This window comes from Glycine max, chromosome 15 (genome assembly GCF_000004515.6).
Source record: "Glycine max cultivar Williams 82 chromosome 15, Glycine_max_v4.0, whole genome shotgun sequence".
NCBI classification, from domain to species: Eukaryota; Viridiplantae; Streptophyta; class Magnoliopsida; order Fabales; family Fabaceae; genus Glycine; species Glycine max.
In genome coordinates, this window is record NC_038251.2 from 48,570,594 (window position 1) to 48,592,943 (window position 22,350).

General features: G+C 31.8%; 1 protein-coding gene and 1 long non-coding RNA gene across 2 annotated transcripts; both read left to right on the top strand.

The window, feature by feature from the left end:
- Positions 1–1,327: 1,327 nt before the first annotated feature.
- Positions 1,328–2,376, top strand: LOC102667159 (uncharacterized). The gene is made up of 2 exons (XR_418579.4): positions 1,328–1,582; positions 2,104–2,376. It is a non-coding gene; the product is annotated as an uncharacterized lncRNA (long non-coding RNA).
- Positions 2,377–13,741: 11,365 nt separating this feature from the next.
- LOC102667246 (54S ribosomal protein L10, mitochondrial) lies at positions 13,742–14,783 on the top strand. Its single transcript, XM_006598078.4, has 2 exons — positions 13,742–13,790; positions 14,311–14,783. Exons 1-2 carry the CDS (start codon positions 13,746–13,748, stop codon positions 14,575–14,577), a joined length of 312 nt encoding a protein of 103 aa, XP_006598141.1. The 5' UTR covers positions 13,742–13,745; the 3' UTR covers positions 14,578–14,783.
- Positions 14,784–22,350: the final 7,567 nt, after the last annotated feature.

Sequence of the window (22,350 nt, forward strand, 5' to 3'; positions counted from 1 at the left end):
ATAATGTCTACTATTTTTATTATGTATAATAAAAATAATAATGTCTTAGAAAATTTTAATATATATCATTTTACAATATATAATATTATAAATATTTTTAGTTATTTTGTGAAATATATAATTTAATGTACCTTATTCTAAAAAAAAAATTAAGCATAGCCAAATATTATTGAATTTACTATTATATGAAAATAACTATTTAAAATAGTATCAAAATTATATAATTAGGATTAATACATTTAAATGACTATGGATGAATTGAAAATTATATTTCACAAATAAGTTAACTTAGAGTTCAGATTTATTTATTTATTTATTTTACATATAATTCAATCTTAAAACTTATTTATGTATATATAACGGTGTTCTATTAATCTTATTTGATATGATTCAATAGTATTTTAATATAGGTAACTGTTAAATCTTATTGGTATTCATTGTCAATGTAATATTAAAATAATCTAAAATATAATTAATTTTTTTATCATTTAACAAAGAGTTATTTTAGAAAACATAATTTAAAATTGAAAAATATTATTAACTTTATCATACGATAAATTTTGTAACATATATTTTTACATATAACTATTCTTATATAAAAGTGAAGCCAATAATATCTATTATTTAACTATTACATTTATAATTTTTTTTAAATTATTTTATTAAATAAAATTTACAATAAAAATAATGTAAAAACTCTTATAATATTTACATTAACTATAAAACTTCTATCACTAATTTACATTTATCTAATTAATTCTAATTTAAATAATTAACATTAATATAACTATTAAAAAATTATTTTTAAATATATATATATATATATATAATTTTTATATTTTTTATTTTCATATTATATTATATTATTTTATAACTTTAAAGTCATGAATTTAATTTATTATTTTTTCAGAAATATATTTTTAAAGTAACTAATTATAAAAATAAATAAATTTTTACATAGATAGTAATATTAAATTAGTGTAAACTTTTAAATTTATTTTATTTAATAATTGTTCCTTCTTATTAATTCAATATGTAAAATTAAATATTATAAATTATTATTAATGTAAAATATTATCAATTTGATTAAAATATATCAACTACTATTATGTTGAATTAATATAGCGAGATATTGCATAGAATGATCTATGTCCTCTTATTTACTTATTTTACTGTGGATGTGATATTGAACAACTCAATCTATGTTTTTTTTTTGGAGATATTAATCACTAATGATATTGAGAAATTTAATTTTTAAGTATTATAAATAGACAGATTAATAACAAAGTTCACTTTTGTATCTAAGAAAAAATAAAGTTGACTTTTCATGCGTTTCACACTGAGTTAGTTAATTGAGAAAAAAAATCGAGTGAATACCATATAAACAAATTCATGTGATAAATCTTTGAACTGAGAATATTATAATATAAATATTAATGAAGAGCCTTCGTCCGCCTAGTCTACCACCTCTCGCACCATCACCAGCGAGTACCACATCGACGAATCCCTCTGGGAGACCTACAACAAGAGACTCAAGTCCCTAGGCATTCTCGTCAAAGCTCACAATTTCTTGGTCTTTCAGGTTCTGCTTTGTTTCTTTTCCCCATTTCTGTGCAATTAACTTTTATTGAAGCTCTATTGTTTTACTTCTCCAAAAGCTGACGTGAATATAGGTTTCTATGGAGAAGCACTGTTTTATTTTTATATCCCTGAAAAATGCTAAAGTGGGATAGTTTCAAAGGGCTTTTCTGGAAACAACTCACATACTTACATTTCCCATGTTACAACCCTTCGAGCTTGCTACTATTTTTTAACTTTGATTAAGCAAAATTAATGTTGAATGAATTTGCGAAACCAACCTTTATTTTGCTTCTATTTCAAACTCTCAGATCCAACTAAAAATCAAACAAGAGACCTCTTCAATTTTACTTTTTTAATGTACTTTTAGGACCTCCCAACTGAAAGCCAAACATGTCCTAAAACTTTCTTGAGAGCTTAATAACTAGCCTTGAGAATATCTAGTGGACTGGCTTAGACCAGTGTTTTTTAATATTTCTTGTAGCTGTTATTGTTTTCGTATTGATAGAATAATTCACTTTACAGCTGGAAGCAAGCATCAGAAATGGAGATATTCAGTGGTTTCAACTATTTAGGAATGTCACAGATCAGCTATCATCAAATAATAGAAAGAAAGGCCATTTAAATCTGCATCAAGAATTGTAAATAAGTTGTGGATAAGTTGTGGATTTTTCTCCAACGTGGTTAATTTGAAATTGTTGTGAATTGTATCAAGAAACAAAATAAGCACTGTTTTATTTTTATATCCCTGAAAAAAGCCGCCAGGGGCCACTCTGCTCCGGCACTAAAGCAATGCTATTTTAATCTACGAAGCACAGAACATGACATAAACACCGGGACACAGCTAAAATCTAAAAAATAGCAGTCTAGCTACGTGAACCTCAAGAGTGAAGGGAAAGAAGTGAACCTCAAGATTAAAGTCAACGCAACAGTCTTCGTAGCACTAAAATTGTCAAACCCTTATTTTTGAATTTAACAACAATAACTATTTTGTCATATTTATGTAAATATAAGAACTATTTTTTATATTTAAATAACATAGACTAATTAATTTGCAAAATGACTATAAAGATAAGAAGCAAAATGACTATTCACTCGAAAAAAATCTAAATATATAAAATTTTTGTTGAGAAAGTTGTTTTATTCATTTATATTTATTATAGAAAAACTATTTTAAGTATAATATGCGTATCTTTTATTAAGATTTATAATATAAATGGTCAAATTTCTAGTTAAGTTAAAATGGTTCATCAAATAGTTTATCATATATTATATTTTTAATTTAATTTTCATACTTTTATCATGCTTAATTAATTATAAGAATATATATATATATATATATATATATATATATATATATATATATATATCAATTTTTGCAATAATGAATTTTTATTTCATAACAGATTTTTATATTGTCATTAATTATAAATTATTATTATTATTATTATTACATGTATTTTTTGCTTGAACAGATAACATGATTGCAAATTTAAGATCATTAATTAAATTAAACAATTATGCTTCCGTTGATCGTTTAATGATAATTATAAATTAATATGTGTAATAAATAGTCAAATTTTATAACAGTTTTTAAAAATACATTTATGATAGTTTTAATTAATCAATAACATTTAAATCTTTTACATAGAAATCACATACGTGTAATCCATTAAAAAGAATCATTTGTTTCCTAGGAATAGATAAGAATATCCGAAGTTTAGAATTACAGAAAACAACCAACAAGAAGGAAAGCCCACCGAAAAAACGACAAGAAGAAAAAGTTGGTCAATACATTTTAAAATGAAATATTTTTATCCTTAGTATTTCGTCCACTCATTTAAAGGATGACAAGGACATAGAAACGACAGACGGAAAAATTGCTGGTTAAAGTTTATGTGAGAATAACACGCATCTCATTTGTTGCTTAGTTTATAGTTAACAATTAATCTTGAGTAAAAAATATTTCCACCATCTCTAATTATAAAACATAATTGATTAATTTATATTTGTTAAAAATTTAATTAAATTAATTATTAGCATTAGATTTATAATGCTTTTTTAAATTTCATTCTTAATTTTATTAGAAACTTATTCATTTTCTTTAATTTTTATAAAAGAGAGAAAGAGATAATTCAAAATATTTTTATTAAAAATAATTAATACACAAGAAAGATTAAATAAAGTTTTGTAATAAGAAATTTTTTTGACTATATCTTATTAATAGGAATGAACGTAATAGTGTATTTTTCATGTGCTTCACCGATTTAATTAAATATGAAAAAAAATTAAATATATAAAAGAAATTGTTAAGAAAGTTGTTTTATTAATTTATATCTATTATAAAAAATACTTTAATATGAAAATCAAATTAAAATTGGGTTTATTACATGCATTAGTTTAAGAATTTTCAAAAGTTTGCCTTAATCTTAAAAATTAATTTGACCTTTTTTAAAATTTAAAACAAAACAAATTATATCTTGATAAGAGACTATATCACCCATGGCTAAAAATGAGACAATATCTAGGGTGGATCAGTAAGACAAGTATTTTTGGTGGATCACATTTAACAATAGTTATATTAATTTTATCCTTTTGTTGGTACATGCACCCTTCAGACAAAATTAATTCCTTCTCCCTCGGGTCTTTTTCCTCTCTGTCTCCTGTGCCTCCTCACTTTCCATCATTGTCGACCTTGTCATAATATTCTTGAAAATATATAAAAAAAATTAATTATGATTTGCCGTCAAATTAAAAAAAAAATGAGAAAGAATCACAGTCAATCAACTTAATGAATAATATATCAAACGGACCACATCCTTTTCAGTTTTTGCTTACAAACTTCCGCACCCCTAATCCTCGTTCACTTAGGCACGCAGATACTTGTACTAATGATTATAGATCCTACACTTCATACGAGTTCAGGCCCAGAAAAGAGATCCACGTGAGATATAGTGTGTAAGTACATCCCATACGAAAATCCATATAAATCTGAGCCTTAAATTTTTTTTATTAAAGTATGGTGTCAAATTCTCTAGTGACTTATGATACATCGATATAGATTTATAACGTTTATTCTCCTAAATTTCTCAACATAAATATGAGAGTTCCCCACTATTGAAGGCAAATAGAAAAAACTGAACTACAACTAACTGCACTAATTAGTGCATCAGTATATATAGATAATGAAATCTAACACTCATGCTGAATCAGCATGTAGCTAAATGAGAATATTAACTATGTTTATTATCCACATCACATATAATGATATAGGAAGGCCATAGTTACTCTATATCCCATGCCAATACCTTTTTATAAATATATACAAGAAATTATGTAGATTAGAACATAAAAATGAATAGGGATGATTTTTCATGAAGTATGATAAAGGATGATATTACGGCTTGTGTAAAATGATATGAGCCCCAAATTTGAGTGTTAGATTTCAATTTAAAATCAATTAGTATTAAGTGAAATTGTCCAACAAATATATAAGTTACACTTCAAGGAGTGAGACGGTTAATGTAAGACTAATTTTTGTGTTTCTTTCGCGTGAATCATTATCAAAAGATATCCTAATTAATTGATTTCCTATGCAATTGTATTATTCTTTTGTTATAATTAAGTAGATGATAATAATTTACCCACCTTCCAAAATTAGGCCTCAACTCATGTTGATTCTTTTGCCCCACGAATGAAGCATACCATATGATTATGAAACCGCCCTCTAAATTCAATAATTGTTGATTAATAACAATGACTCCCAAGATAAATATATGACAAAATTAAAATGCTAGAATAATATGCCACGCCAATTTGTAACACATGCTTTGTAATTCTTTGTTCTCCAAATAATTTGTGTTTTTCTTTCTTGGGATAAAAGACACGTGATTCTCATTTCCCTAAGGCTTCCTTTTGAATTATTATGTTCCAGAATTGAACCCAACACAATTTTCTTTATCAATTTGAATTGTATACTCTTTCTACTCGTCTAAGAATTATTCCTTCATTGCCTTCATCGATCAAGACACATGCTGATCATAATTTCTCATAGGCTTCCCATTATGAATTAATTATTTCATTTTTATTTTTCTATTATTATTATATTTGTTAACATTTGTTATTTTTTGTTACTGTATTATTAATATAAAATATTCATTGATTTTACTGATGAATCATCTTTTTCAGAAAATTTGATTAACCATCTTTAGTAGGATTTTTTCACTTTCATCACATTTTTTTCATTTATAAAATTAAAATCCAAAATTTTATTTAAAAAAATTAAGTTTAATATTACATGAATGAACGACTCGTTGTTGGTTAACATTTGCTTGGGATTGAAGTTTGATATAAAAAAAAATATTGGCTCTCGATTTATTGGGTTTTGTTAGAACAAAGGAGACAATGGGTGAAAGTTTGAAAAAAAAAAGACTTCAAGTCCCGCATTGCTCAGGGTAAACACTTGAATAGTGTTTCACTCCCTATATATAGAGAGTCACTTTTTTCATTTTTTCTCGTCCCAGTTGAGAAGCATTTCCTCAACTTCTCTTTCTCCCTCCCAAATCTCAGCCGATCCATTTCCGGCAAACTTCTCCCTCTTTCTTTCTATCGCACTAAATTTTCGGTTGGCTATTAGAGTGACTTTTTAAGTCATATTTTCAGGTGGCTTTAGAGTGATTTTTCAAGTCATACAAGAGGGAGTAATTCTAGAAAGGTTCCCTCAGTGCAGTGGGAATCTTATACAGTGATCTGGGTTGTTTTATCCTGGGGACTTCGTGGTTGATAGTCTGCTTGCACAATTTTTGGCAGTGCCACGAAATGTCTTAAAGAAAGTGACATTGTTCGCGACTCAACCAGTAATTTTTTCGATTTGCCATAAATTATTTTTACAACAATTTTAAGACAATCTTTGGTTCTGCCATGGCTACCGTAGATATTACTGGCTCGAACAACAGTGACCTCAACAAACCTTTTAGGTTTGAAGGGTATTATTTCAAACATTGGCAACAAAAGATGATGTTTTCTTTAACTATGAGGAAAGTTGCCTATGTTTTGAACACTGATATTCCAATGGTACCTGAAGATGCTGAGAAGGAAGTGAAGGATAAAATGACTATGGAATTAGCTCTCTGGAATGAAAATGATTACCTATGCAAGAATTTCATTCTGAATGGGTTAACTAATGATTTCTATGATTATTATAGCCCATTTAAGTCTGCCAAATTAGTTTGGCTGGCTCTGGAAAAGAAGTATGATACTGAGGAAGCTGTGACTAAAAAGTATGTTGTTAGCCGCTACCTCAAGTATCAAATGACTGATGATAAATCAATAGAGTCTCAATCCCATGAGATACAGAAAATTGCTCATGATATCATATCAAAGGGTATGACTTTAGATGGGCAATTTCAGGTTGTTGTCATCATAGACAAGTTGCCTCCTGTCTGAAAGGATTTCAAAAACCTTCTCAGACACAAGACCAAAGAATTCTCTTTGGAGTCTCTGATCACACGTCTACGCATTGAGGAAGAGGCATGCAGACAAGATCAAAAAGATGAAGTGTTGCTTGTGTCTCACAACAACACTAAAAGGAAGAACACATGTGCAATTCTGAAGCCTACTGGCAAAAACTTTAAGAATCAGAATCACAATGTGAACAATACCTCCAACCGCAACAAGAACCCCTCAAGGGTCCAACATGCTAGACAACATCCATCTGCCAAGAATAATCCTGGTGAACCATTCCTCTGCTACAATTGTGGCAAACCAGGACATATGGCACATAAATGCAAAAATCCTTCAATGACAGGTGCTCCCCAGGCTAACATGACTCAAGAGCCATACATAGTTGTGATAACTGAGATCAATATGATTGAAGGATCAGATGGATGGTGGGTAGACACTGGAGCCTCCCGCCATGTCTGCTATGATCGTGCTATGTTTAAAACATACACGAATGTTGAAAATAAGAAAGTACTACTGGGTGATTCCCACACTACTACTGTTGCTGGAACTGGAGATGTTGAACTGAAGTTTACCTCTGGAAAGACTTTGATCCTCAAAGATGTGATGCATACTCCAGAGATGAGAAAGAATCTGGTTTCTGGTTTTCTTTTAAGCAAGGCTGGGTTTACTCAGACCATAGGTGCAAATTTATTTACTTTGACCAAGAATGGGGTATTTGTAGGGAAAGGGTACACCATTGATGGCATGTTCAACTTGAATCTTGATATTAATAAAGTTTCTCCTTCTGCTTACATGTTGTGTGATTTTAATATCTGGCATTCTAGACTTTGTCATATAAATAGTCGTTGCATATCTAACATGAGTAACTTAGGTTTTATTCCAAAGCTATCTTCAAATCACTTTGAAAAATGTGTTTTTTGCAGTCAATCTAAAATAACTAAGAAATCACATAAATCAGTAGTTAAAGAATCTGAGCCATTGGATTTAATACATTCTAATATATGTGAATTTGATAACGTTGACCAGAAATGGAAAATGATATTTTATCACTTTTATTGATGACTGCTCTGATTATACATATGTATATCTTATGAAAAATAAAAGTGAAGCGCTTGACATGTTTAAGTTATATGTAACAGAAATTGAAAATCAATTCAATAAGAAAATTAAGAAATTTTGAAGTGATAGAGGCACAAAGTATGATTCTAGTTTGTTTAATGAGTTTTATAATTTGCATGGAATCATACATAGACGACTGCTCCATATTCACCTGAAATGAACGGTAAAGCTGAAAGAAAGAACAGAACTTTTACAGAATTAGTTGTAGCTACTATGTTGAGTTCTAGTGCAACATCTTTTTGGTGGAGCAAAATTTTATTAACTGTTTGTTATGTGCTAAATAGAATCCCCAAATCAAAAAGCAAGACATCTCCCTGTGAGATATTAAAGAAAAGACAACCAAATTTGTCCTATTTGAGAACTTGGGGATGTCTGGCCTATGTAAGGATCCCAGACCCCAAGAGGGTTAAACTCACAAGTAGAGCCTATGAATGTGTATTCATTGGTTATGCTATTAATAGCAAAGTGTATAGGTTTTATGACCTAAACGCAAAAGTGATCATAGAGTCAAATGATGCTGATTTTTATGAAAATAAATTTCCTTTTAAATTAAGGAATAGTGGGGGTACTATATTCTTGAAATTGAAATAATCAATTTGTAACAAGTTTATGGTAATGCGGAAAAGTGATCAATACCTGCATAAAAGTTTGGAGCGTTCGTGGCATACAATGAATGCAATGAAACAAAACTTTAAATTAATTTTTCAATTCCAAGTGTATACAAGTGTGAAAAACATAATTTTTACTCGAACAATCAACGAGTTTATGGAGGAAGATGGGTGAGCAAATCATAATGGGTTCAAGGTGACAGAGTTACTCTCGTAATTTAAGATTTTGTAATTTTATATATATTTTTAATTGTTATACTCACATGGCTAATAGCCTAAATATAATTGGGTGTCTATGTAAAGTAGGTTTACACTAACCGTGTATACTAATTAATCTCCTAATAATAATGCTAACAGTGGAAGACGCCTATCTGCTTCAGTTTAATACATAGCTAGTTGGTCAGCCATGCGTATCATGGAATCTTTAATTGTAGTATCTTTAAATTGATTTTGGTAAATGAGTGATTTTGGGAAAATTTAAATTTGTATTATAAATTAATAATAGTTCAAGGATATTTTTGTTAAATAGTTAATACTAGCTGGTTGATTCGGTCCCCCGCACGTGTCACTCTTTATTTTTTTTATTGTATTTTTGTTTTTACACAAGGCGACAAGCTTACCTGTACTGCTTGTTCAGTTGTTGCAAATTCAACATGTCCAAAGCCTCTATATATTAACAATTTCTCAATAATATTTGAAACATTCTAAAGTGAATGAAAGTGAGATGTAATCTATACGTATCAGTTTATTCCACATTGTATGAAGTCTATATACTTCTTGAGGACAACCAAAAAGTGATACCATCCTAGTGAAATTGCAGGTTGTCGCAATATCATCAATAATAAAGCTACAACCACATCCAATCACAGGGTAGAAATTTACTTCAAAAACCAAATGGAGTAAGTAAATTCCAATGAAAATATTGGGAATGAGAAAAACATTTAAATAAAATCTAGTTGTCAAAACTTCACCCAAGTGTATGACACTATGACTATCTTTGAAATGCTTGTTGGCAGTTCTAACTAAATTTGCACAGACTATAAAAACAAAGCAACAAAAGCTTACATTTTGTGTTGCCTCTTCTGTTGCATACTCAGGATGCCCAAAGCCTCTAAACCTCCTTGCTTTATCTGTACATTTAGACATACATTAACAACTTCTCACACTCTTCCAATCAATTTTCCCAAAATCACTTCTGAAATGAGTAAAATCTTAATAATAGTCAAGCACCTGCATCATGACATCTAATTTATAAATATCAACCCATTCCATATACACATCTAATCAGTTCTTCGTCGTTACATGGATGATATTGGAGTTTCAAATGATGATATGACAGTTAGTTTTTCTCTCAGGCATTCTTCCCGAGCAGAAGGGTCTTTGGATGACCCAATAAGAGAAATGGAGGGCATGCTTGTTGATTTGTATGGAAGGTGTGGCATTTATTCGTTTCATTGTTTGATTAGGTTCGAAGCTCGAGCTTTGTGTTGCACTTGCATCTGTTCTCATTATTATGTTTTCCTTGTAAGAGTCAGTGGTGATTTGTACTCTTTAACTCGGGATAATAAATACTGGATCCTTATAGCAAGAAAAAAGTTACAACACAAGAAAACACAACTGTCTAATTGTTGTTTTTTGTTCTATTGCTATTTTTACTTGCTTTCAAAAGCTTTCTAATTATGATTCTTGTTATATATCTTGATGTTAGGTATCGGTAATGCTACATTTCAGCTGCCTAGCTTTTTATCTTCTCATTTGTTTGAAGAAGATGAAGACAATGATTTTCCGAGTAACTTATCTCTAGTAGATGCCAGTCGCACTGTTGTGGATTCAGAAACTTCTACGGTTACCCCGAGTGACAAGCACCATTGTATCTTGGAGGATGTGGATTGTGAGCTAGAAATGGAAGATGTTTCAGGTCACTTTAAAGGAGGAAAAGCCTGTATTATTGAACAGTCCTTCTGAAATGAATTCTCAACTTCAGGGCTCATATAGGATTTTAGATCCAGCTTTGAACATTTCTACATAGATACCTGATATTCTTGAGGGCTCTCCTCCATTGCCACTTGATTCACCCCCTTCTCCCCTGTCTTTGGCATCTTTGCCTCCACCTCCACCACCTCTTTCATTATCCTTTATCACCTCCCCCACCACCCTCAATGTTGCAACCCCCAGGCCCTCCACCTTCATTGATTCCTCAATCATCTGAACCTTCTCAGCCTCCACTTTTCTCCCAGATATTAGTGCCACCTCAATCATTGCATCAGTCATCACCATTGTCTGGGTATCAGCAGAGAGTACCTCATAATTTTAGTGGCTCAACTAATGTAAGATGTTTTGGCTTTCAAATATCACTGGTTTGTTTTGGATTTGATTGTTTTGACAAATGGAGTCCTCCCTACCGGGCAACCAAATAGTTCAAATGGCTGGGAATTCTTTTCCTGGAGGTCACAATAGTTATGTCGTCAAGAATGAAATATTGCAACAGCCATTTGCTTGCTTTCCTCCAATGGCAGGTTGCAACTCTCAGGAACCTTGTGGTTATAACCCTCCAAGGCAGTTGGAATATGGGCAAAATGATATGTATCTAAATTCTCAAGGCCCTCAACCTGATCTGCAACTTCAGCCGGCTAACCCATCATTTGCTCCAAGACACATGCATCCTGCCCTGCCTCAAAATCCATCCAATCAATATTCATATCCAAATCCTACAATTCAGCAACATCTTCCACATTCTTCGCATCCTTTCTTCTCATTTCCATCACTTCCAAATGGCCAGAGGCAATATGTTGCCAACGAGCAATGGAGGATGTCATCAAGTGAGGGTCTATGGATAGGTCAAAATCCTACTATGTTTTGTGTAGGAAGGAAGGTATGAGAATCTATTTAGCTTCCTAAATCCAAATGATTATTAGAATAAAATATAATCAATGTTTTGTGCTCTTTATTAAGTTTGTATCTCTTTCCTGAAGGTTTGTCATTAGCTTTTCTTGAAGGCTTGCATCCATCTAATTTATTAGCATATATATTAATATTTGTAGTCGTTAGTGTTAGTCTAATGTTGCTGGTATTTTTTGCTGCTTGTGATATACATCTGATGTTATAATGTTATTTTAACAATGATAATGACAGGTTATTTTCGGCCACCACTTGAAAGACCACCAATAAACAATGTAGGTTTTCAGCATGCAAACCCTAGCAACATGCCTGCTCATCCTATGTCAGGTAGTTTTGTTATTTTGCATTTCTTTACTTTCTCCCAGTTCTCGGTTTCCCCCTTTGAGCTTCCACACATTTATGCATTGAGATCATTATTTCTTTCTTCAGGATACGGTGTTCCTCAGATGTCATGTAGACCAGATATTCCTGCACTTAATTGTTGGAGGCCTACGTGATGCTGATAGAAATATTTTAAAATTCATCTGTACAATTGTTAGGTAAGGATATTGTCTATTGGATTCACTATTCGTGCGTGTTTGATAGGTTTATATAGCTTAAATGTTTACGCCAAGAGGAAATTAATTTTGAATTAATGATCATTATACATGTCTATGCATGGACTCAATTTCTTTTATGATAAAATATTTAGGTTTTTGTACGTACATGTACTGTGCTTTTCCCAATTTGTTGTTCAGTTTTTATTCGGAAGAAAAATCATGTTTCAGGGTTCTCTGTTGCAATACTGAACAATGGCTGGTTTGCTGCCTGTCAGTGCTGTCGTTGGTGGATCAACTATCAAGGTTACATATTGTGGTTTGAAGTTAGATTCACTTGTGTAGAACATACAACTACCCCTAAAGAAAATTTTGAAAACTTGTGGAGGCCTTTGGCAGGACTGTATATTATAATTTTTCCTGGCAATGTATCCCAAGTACATTTGGTTCCATGTTTAGGCCCTTGTTTCTAACTTAGTTTATTTGTTCTCATCCTTTGTATATATCTGTCTCTATGTATAAATCAGTTTCGTGCACTCAATTTTAACTACAATAATGGAATGCTAGTATTACTATCTAGCCATTGTTTTATATTTTCAAATATTTTTTCCTTGATTCTTTCTGGTGTTTGCATTTTTTACATATATAGTGTGTTTTACTGGCTTCAGTGTCTAACCGTTATGTATTTGTCAAGTGAGTTATGGATCTCTTTGCGATACCAATCTTTTGCTCACATTTTATTGGAAAAGAAAACTGGGTAACTGATGGCAAGGTGTAAACTTTGTTTTAATGGAAGTTCTTTTCATAGTGTCGAATAGTGGCTTCGTGTAAAAATTTTGTTATTCATTCGTGCATATTACCACTTTCTCCTGCCGCCCTCCCGAAAATTGTCATCTTAGAGGACCAACTAGCATCTTAACTTAATTGATATTCAAAAAAATTCTTAGAATTGTTGTCCATGAGGCCAATACTAGGAAGCAATAAATATTATTGGTTGAATGTGTGCTATTTTCCACAAAAGTTGCTAAAAGGAAATTTTTAAACAGGGTATGATGAAGTCATGATAGTTTTATGGTTTTGATAGAGCTCATTGGTGTCGTGATTCAAGTAGGAGCAACTCAGTGGATAAAGGCATAAAGTTTGGTTTTTATTTTAACTAGACATATTTTCAATTGGGAGTTTTAACTCTGCTTCCCACTTCCTTCTGGTTTTGTGAATTAAATAGGTAATGATATCTAGTAGAATAAAGTCGAAAGCATATAAGGTATTGGTGTTCAACATGTAAACTTGGTGAAAAGTCAATTTCAGAGGCAGCCCTTGGTTTGTTTTATTTTAATTTTTCAATTGAGCTGTGATTAGCACACTCCAGTAGATCTTGAATACTCAATTCCAAAATGATTTTTATTAAATTGTATGTTAAGGAGGTGTGGAGAAAAGGCCAAATTTTGGGAGGATGGATGGAAGGAGGATGGGGTATCACTTAAGTTGAAATACCTTACACTTTTCTCCATATCCGAACAACAACAACATGTCATAAAGATTGATGGGGCGTGGTTCTGAGCAGATCAAGTGGCCAATTCATCTAGAGGTAGACTTGATTTGAAGTCTATATGCGTTTGGAGGATCATAATCATGCTTTTTGATTCTTACGTCGTTGAAAATGCTTTTCTTAACACTTTTTAATCATCATTGTTATTTTTGCTAAATAGTTTATGATTTCCTTGGATGTTGGCTTGAAAGTCTGCTCTCTCCTTTCTCCATTGGCAGCATAGGTGAGAAGAATTGGGGGTAGCCAGGTTTTGACCTTGGCAATTAGAATAGTACAATGGTTGTAGGGCATCTAACTTGGAATTTGTTATAAATTAAGTTTGTATTATACTTATATATTCAAAGTTTATATGCTATCTTTAACCTTTTGGCATTTTTTTCTTGTACTTTCAGATAAACAAACAAACAGTTTGAGATTTATGTTTCCATATTATGCTTTTGTTTGTCAATAGAAAAAGGGACGCAAAATTGGTCTTGTTTAATTTTAAATACCATATATTGTCTCAAACTCTTTTGGTATAAAGCAGGAATGTAGTTGAAGTTTAACAGTGATTTTACAGGTATCAAGGGTTACTGTTAGGGCTAAGGAAGCAGTTGAAGCAGCTGGTGGGTCTGTGAGAAGGGTGTATTACAATAAGTTGGGCTTGAAGGCACTGGTGAAGCCTGAGTGGTTTGAAAAGAAAGGAAGATTATTGCCTAGAGCAGCTAGACCTCCTCCTAAGCAAAAGGACAAAGTTGACAGCATTGGTCGGTTGCCTGCCCCAACGAAGCCAATTCCATTTTTAGTTGAAGCAAGCAAAGATCTTCCAGTTCAGCATCTTAGTTAAATAGCTAACATTTTTGGCACCAGTTTTTAGGATTTTGTAATTCTGTGTAGTGCAAACGTCTGACTCAAAAGTTTTTCATGCAGTTCTTGCAAATGCTCAGGTAGTTAATTCAAGAATGAGATAAATGAATTTCCTTGGGGACAAATGAAAGGGAAAAATCTTGTTTATTATTTCATTTCTTTTAAGGATTTGATCTTGGTCACTCAGTTGAAAAGAGCCATAGTTTCTTGTGTATGTGTGCTTGGTGTAGGATCATAGCCTCTTCATTAAGGGAAAATTGTAAGAACAGTAGAACACTCCTCAATTTTTAACTTTTCTCCGGATATGGATGGTACTTGTCAAATGACTTGGCTGAATTTTCATAAATGGATGATTGTTTCAATCCGAATTTGTATTAATATACGACTTGTTATTATCCACTGATTCACATGTAAATAGATACTATTTATTTATTTTTCATAGGACTGAGGGCACAATTAAATATCCTTTAAGATTTTTAATTTTCACAATTGCTCTTGAGATGAAATCAACACCACTAGTAACTTCTTTCACTGAGTTTAAAACTATCCACATAACATACACGTTTTGGTATAGGTAGAGGAAGAAAATAAGTAGTTTCCTTGATGGATTGGTTTTGTTACTGTTAAGTTTGTTGAAATCAGATATCTGTTTTCTATGTCATTGACTTCTTATAATATGTAATCAACAAAAGATAAATATCTATAGTAGTTGCAGGTCTTGGTTCATTTGTTTCTACTTTTTTGTTTTATTTAAATTAGCAGCATGCTTAGTTGTGCCTACAGAATAGTTTCAGGTACGTGCTAAATATTAAATCCTTGTTCCTGTTGAACTGAATACTGGGATGCAATCACTGTTCTAGTGTATAATTTTTTCATTATGTTTTTTTTATGATTTATCACCAAAATTTTGATTGAAACATGTAGTCGTATCTTGTAATTATTCACAATTATGTTTTCTTCCATTCTAAATTAGGTGACTATTCACTGTCTTGTTGCTGATTGCAAATATAAATGCAAGAATTGTTTGAGCTCATTCATCAAACATTCAACAGTCAACAGCACTATAAAATGTTACCCGGAAGAGAACTAACCTTTCATGCTAACGTAAAATATTCTTCTATTTTTTTAAGAGAAATATTTAATCAATGGGATTATTAACTTTTAGTTCCATTTTTTTAATTTGATATTGGCGCTTTGTCATCAATACATTTAATTTTTACTTCAACATTTTAGACCCTCACTGACCTATAGTACATATTAACTACTAAGAGCTTCCCTAAAATACAAAAGAAACTACCAATAACTGAAACAAAAAACAGAAAATCCATTTTGGATGTTTGATAATCCACAATTTGGGCACAAGACTGTTACTCAAGTTTCTACCCATAGTTACCAGGTAGGTGGTATGAGTACACGTATGTAGATATGCACTCGACCACTTTTTATATTATTATTATAATACTTACTTAAAAAGAAACATGATATTTGTTAAGTAAATTTTGTGATATTTTCAGATAATCATTATAGCTTGCACAACTCTCTTTGCGAGTATTTAATATCGTTATATTTGTAAAACTCAAAATTAAAACCATTTGTTAAGTTGAAATAATCTCATACCAGTTGATTTAATCATTTAATATGATTCCTTAAGAGTATATTAAAATTATATTTCTATTTCTATCAATCAAAATATAAAATGTACAAATTCTGAATTAAATGCAACATGTACGTGTGGTTAATATTGCAAAACCCAAGCCGGTTGTCATACGAGACCTCAATGTCTGCCTAGTTCTGCACCAAGTAAAACACCTGCTAACTATAAACAAAGTAATAACACCACCAAAGGGCCATATCAACGCGTTGGCATCTATGAAGCACCGACACCGACACTGACACCGGACACGACACGAACACGGACACGTGGACACCTGAAATGTTGAAAATGTAGGACACGGACACGGCTATATATATATAATTCAATAAAATAAAATTACATAAAATTAAATATGAGCGATATGCATAAAAGATCTAAATTGAAAATCAAGATTTATATATTCATCATCATCTCAAAAGAACTTTTCCTACGATAATGAGTCACAAAAAATACTAAAAATTATAAACACTACTACAAAAAGATGATTTAACATCGTCAAATCTACATTGGTTATTAAAAAACCGATGTAGTAAATATCACGGTGGCATTTTTGAAATTTACATGAACTTTTTCACATGTCAACAACGGTTACTGTAAAATCGCCTTTGTTTCTAAGCAAACTACATCGGTTTTCTATATACCACCGTCTTTGAATTGTTAATATTTTAAATGATTTTTTGATTTTCTTAAAATTACTACTACTCGCGAATAAACCCTAAAGTTCTAATCTGAACAGGGTCGTCTCGTTCACAGCGGGAGGTAGCTCAATCCCTCTCCCTTTCTCTCCCCGCATGGATAACCCCTCCTTAACCACCTTCCCCTCTTTCTTTTTCTCAATCCAAGCTTTTCATTTTTAATTTTTTTTTCTTGTGTAGAAGAAATGGGGAAGAAGCAGAACGACATCCAGAAAACGGGGCTAGGTCGAGCCCTGCTATCTCGCTTCTACAGGAAGAAGTTCCTTGAATCCTTCAACGAAGTCTCCGACATCGACGCCGTTGTCGAGCAATCCCTAGAACCCCTCCCCAAACTCGTCGCTGCCGCTTCAACCACTCTTATCAGCCTGTGAGTATTCTTTCTCTTCGTTCCGCATTCACGCGCCCACTTTCTTCTTTCTGCAATTTCTTTGTGACATTTGTTTCTGTTGTTGTTATGTGAGAGTAGCGAACCAGGTTCCGTCCCTGATGAAACGACGACCCCAGAAGAAGCGAGGAAGCAGCAGAAGCAAGAGGAGATTGAACACTAGTGGAACGTGACAATTTTCTTTTGAAAAAACTAGTTTTCTCTAATTATGCATTTTAATTTATGCCTGGCCTTGTTTTGTAATTTGAGTGGGGAGTTTTTGGTGTTTTGTTACATGGATTAGTTGGTAAATTAAATTTTCACGAGTATAACTTTTAGTGGCTTGAAAAGTGAAAACCAATCAATATTAAGAAAACATCTGCTACAAAATCTTACTCCTTTTATTCAAGTATTTTATCTCATGAATGTATTATGTGTATTTCTTCTGTAATTAAACTTCAGACTGTCAAGAGACCTCACACTAGCTATGAATATAGCCAAAATACTCTTTTACAAAACCTGGGCAATCCTCTCCATCTTGAGCTCGTTTTTGGCTCGAGTTAGGTTCAATCCATTTCTAATATGGTATCAAGCCTCAAGCCTATCTAGTCTTGAGTTTGGGTCACTGTAGATGTGTATTTCTGCAAATTTCACACTTCTAATTTCCGGTTTTGGGCATAAGGGTGTGTGTTAAGGTGTTTCAAGGCTAAAAGTTTAAAATCCTGTTTAACTGGTCCTCTACACAACTTGTTTTGGTTCTGGGGTTTCTCTGCATACCTTTCTGAGTCTTTTATCATGTTATGGACTGGCCATTGTCTTCTTTTTTGTTTGGTTAAGGACTTCAATTTGTATAATTTCTTTGTCCTTATTTATGCTTTCTTCAAAGCCTTGTAAGTATTAGTGATGAAGTTACTCACATACATATTTGCTACATCTTCTCCAGAAGCTGTCTTATTTTCTAACAATGTATAATGGAATTTATATCTTGGATTGGGAACAATCCTTTAATGGATTTATTCTACTTATGCACAGGTTGGTGTACTTATTGGCAAGGCTGGAGATACTATACGATACCTGCAGTATAATTCAGGCGCAAAGATTCAGATCACAAGGGATGCTGATGCTGATCCTCTCTGTGCAACAAGGTCTGTGGAATTGATAGGAATTTTGGAAAGTATTGATAAGGCAGAAAAACTAATGAATGTTGTGATTGCAGAGGCTTAATATCACATCCAATCTTTATCTCATTCTTGCTGTTCCCTTTTTTCTTGCTTTTATTCTTACAATTTTGTTGTTTCATTTTGAGATTCTACAGGCTGATGCTGGGGTTCTCCTTCACTTGTAGCTCGAGGCCTCTCCCCTGCTCAAGCTACTGTGGGATCTGAACAAATTCAGATACAAGTTCCAAATGAAAAGGTGATAAACTAATAATGTTGCCATTCTTTTTACCTTCAAAGGTTATTATTCATGTTTTATTTCTATGTATATAACCTTGAGTAACATCAATTTCTTTTATGCAGGTTGGATTAATCATAGGGAGAAGTGGGGAAACAATTAAAAGCCTGCAGACCAAATCCGGGGTGCGCATCCAGGTAGTTGTTATCGTTTACCTTGAACCTTTTTATTTTTGTACCAAACATGTGTGGTTCAGATGGGATCTAAATTCAAATTGGAAAAGGATTAAGCTGATATAGACGAGATTTATTTTTATATTATTTTAATAATCTCTTTTCTTTATTCTTAATTAAAACATCACAGAAGCGTTTGGCACTTGTGGGACAGAGTTGATTGATGAGATTCTTGTAGATTTTCTCCTTTCATTCTCCTGTTTTGGATTTGGCTTGTGTATTTTGACGATGTTTTTTTTTCATGTTTTAGTTGATACCTCAACATCTTTCAGAAGGGGATGATTCCAAAGAAAGGACTGTCCAAGTTACTGGTGATAAGAGGCAAATTCAAATTGCACAAGAATTGATAAAGGAAGTCATGAATCAGGTTTGTTTGACTATACATGCTTATGCTGAGAATTTTTACAATTTTAATGTTCAGATATCATTGGTGCTTATCTGTTTAGTATAGTTTTTATATTAATGCTCACAATTCTGCATTCTTTTGATATTTGTTTTGTGATTTTATATCAAGATATTTGCATGCATTGAATATGGCCTCCCCTCCTCTCAAAAGATTAAACTAGTTATCAGTGTCTTAACTTAAATATTGGATAAAACACTTAGATGAAGTTGGATGTGATTAGTTTAATTAATATATGTTTATGTTTTGATGGGGTTTTTTCTCCACTTCTCCCCCCGTTTTCATTCAAGGGAGATAAGGCTTCCCTTATTTCCTTCTCGGCTTTACATTGTATTCTGTGTTTTAAGGAGCTTTTGATTTGAGAATCTTGTTTTCCAGGATAATGGGTCATGGTGATTGTTGTTTCCATAGTGATTATTTATCCATATAATTTGGGTTGACATTCAGCTTGATAACATTATTAGTAATCTATGGTAATTATGTTATGCTTGATTGAGTTTGATTAGTTTTAAAATTTCTCTACTAGTAATTCAAAATAATCAGACTCATGACAAATTTGTTCAATTTTTGTTAATTTTTAGTCTTGCTAATGTTTATGAACAAAATTATTTGGTGATCTTAAGGCTTGGTTTAGTTTTCCTCTGCTGCTCATAACATAAATTAAGTCATTACAAATCATTGTGCTAACTGATTGAGATTTCTGTGAAAAGGCCAGGAATTTTAAACTTGCTGCCAATTGAATTTCAGCACAAGGTAGGAGTGTTTTTGCTTTGTACACACCCAGGATTAACGGGATCTTGCCTAAGGAGTGTGTTAGATTTGGTACTTGGCAGTTTGGATTATCAGATGCAATTATACAAAGATACTAATATTAATCTTACTTAGGGGGTTTACAAGTTTCAAAATTTTCCTAGTTGTACCTTATGGCAATTAATCTCACATGGCTATTAATTATTAATTGCCATCTTACATGGTTACATTTTCATGATTGGTGTTATGTATCTTGAACTATATGCTTATTATTTTCTGTTGATCCATGTATTTTGGTTTTGAGGAAGTAATCTAGTCATTATTGCTCGGAATCAAACAAAGTGGTAAGTATGAGACCTGTCATCCTAATGCTTTTTTTTTTTACTCTGAAGTATGTTCATTTAAGGGAGTTTGCTTTAATTATTTTGAGGAAATTGTAATAATAAATAAATGAGGCATATTATATCTTCATTAAGTAAATGATTTTTTGAAAATCAAAATGTCTCTTTGACTCAGGATGAGCTGATTAGGTTATGTAAGTGCCAAGGAAATTTGGTAAACATTTTGGCTGCTCTCAATGTATTAAAATCAAAGTCTTAGTTTTTTTTCCCATTTTTCTGTTGGGAACCACCACTGAAACTGAAAATGTATCATTTAACAATATCATGTTAATGCCTAGGAAAGGCTATGGGATTAGCTATCTTTTGGTTATATATGATGAATTGGGCAATGTATCACTGCTTCACCCCAGGCTCTTTTAACATGGTTTTGTTATGGTATCTGTATTCGATATGTTGTAACTCTGCACATATCAGACTGCTGGTTCTCTTGTGATAGTTTCCCAAGATTTGTAGTTTTATTACTAATTTTATATTCTTTTGTATGCATACTCACTTATATATGTAGTTGATTTTTTTTTTCGAACTTACATATTAATTCATGAGTTTTTTGTCAGGTGGTTTGCAAAAAGGTTTCTACATCCAGATATAGTCTCTATTTATGATTATATCTTTCTCTGGGATGAGGATCTAGGTGTGGAGCATTTTTCACCTTCAAGGTATTAAGGATGCCTCTTTGCTTTCCTACTGCTGCTGCTATTTTGATATATGTGTGCAGTCTGCCTTGATATAGGCTAGCAGGAATATGCAATACTGGTGTTAATTTTATGAAAAAAAGAATCCAATTTTATTTGATTACATGATGATATGTTAGTTTATTTTTATTTTTTTCCATTTTAAAATTTGATAGCTGAATGAAAATTGACTTTGAATTTTCTGCCATACATTATAAGATTATATTATCCTTATTAGGTTTGTTAAGCTTACATTAGGTTGCTAAGAAATCTTTGCTTGTCACGGGTGGTAACAGACAAAAGAGGTTTTTTGTTGGGTTTATATTCTTAAACCTGTTCTAATTGTAAGACTAGTCACTAACATCTCTTACAACTTTTGTCTCATCAAATCAAAGAAAGAATTAACACGGACTAGTCAATAACATCTCTTACAACTTTTGTCTCCGCTCCAAGATTTTTAAACTTAATTTTTTGAATTCCTATGAAGATTCCCTAACACCCCTTTATGACTCAGACTCTCTTAATTTATCCATCAATTAAAGTTATAAAATGTATGTAGTACAAAGTTAAAAAGGAAGATTGATTAATATAATTTCAAGTTTGAAGTATATATGTTTATAATGCTATGAATATGATTATGGATTATATTAATGCTTAATTATGTAATGCAATATAACAGATGGGGATGAGGATTTCATGTCCCCCTAACAGTAACAAATGATCAAAATAAGAATTTTTTACCCAATCAGAGAGGAACTCCAAATGCATCTATAGATAATGATATGGGCTACACTTCCAGCAATCTATGGGTTAATTCTTCTTCCAGGTAACCTCTTCTCTTTCTCTTATGTGTATGAATGTTTGGTGTCACTATTTGCATGGGTGCATGGTTGGATTCACTATCTATATCTATATAAGAATACATATGTGTTGAGTTTAATAATTGAAGTTTGGGAAAATCTAAAATCCAATGTCCACCCTTTTGTGAAACTCAAAAAGTGCTTCTTTATGACAACTTTTGCTTTTCATTTATTTTCTCCACTTCTGCTTTCTTTCTTTCTTTTCTTTCTGAAGATCAAAGTAGCTATTCCTTATTTGGTGGATACCTCTTATTGATACAATGTCATTCAGCTTCTTTAAATGTATTGAAAGCAAATTTTCGTGAAACTAGATTAAATTTTAGTGGT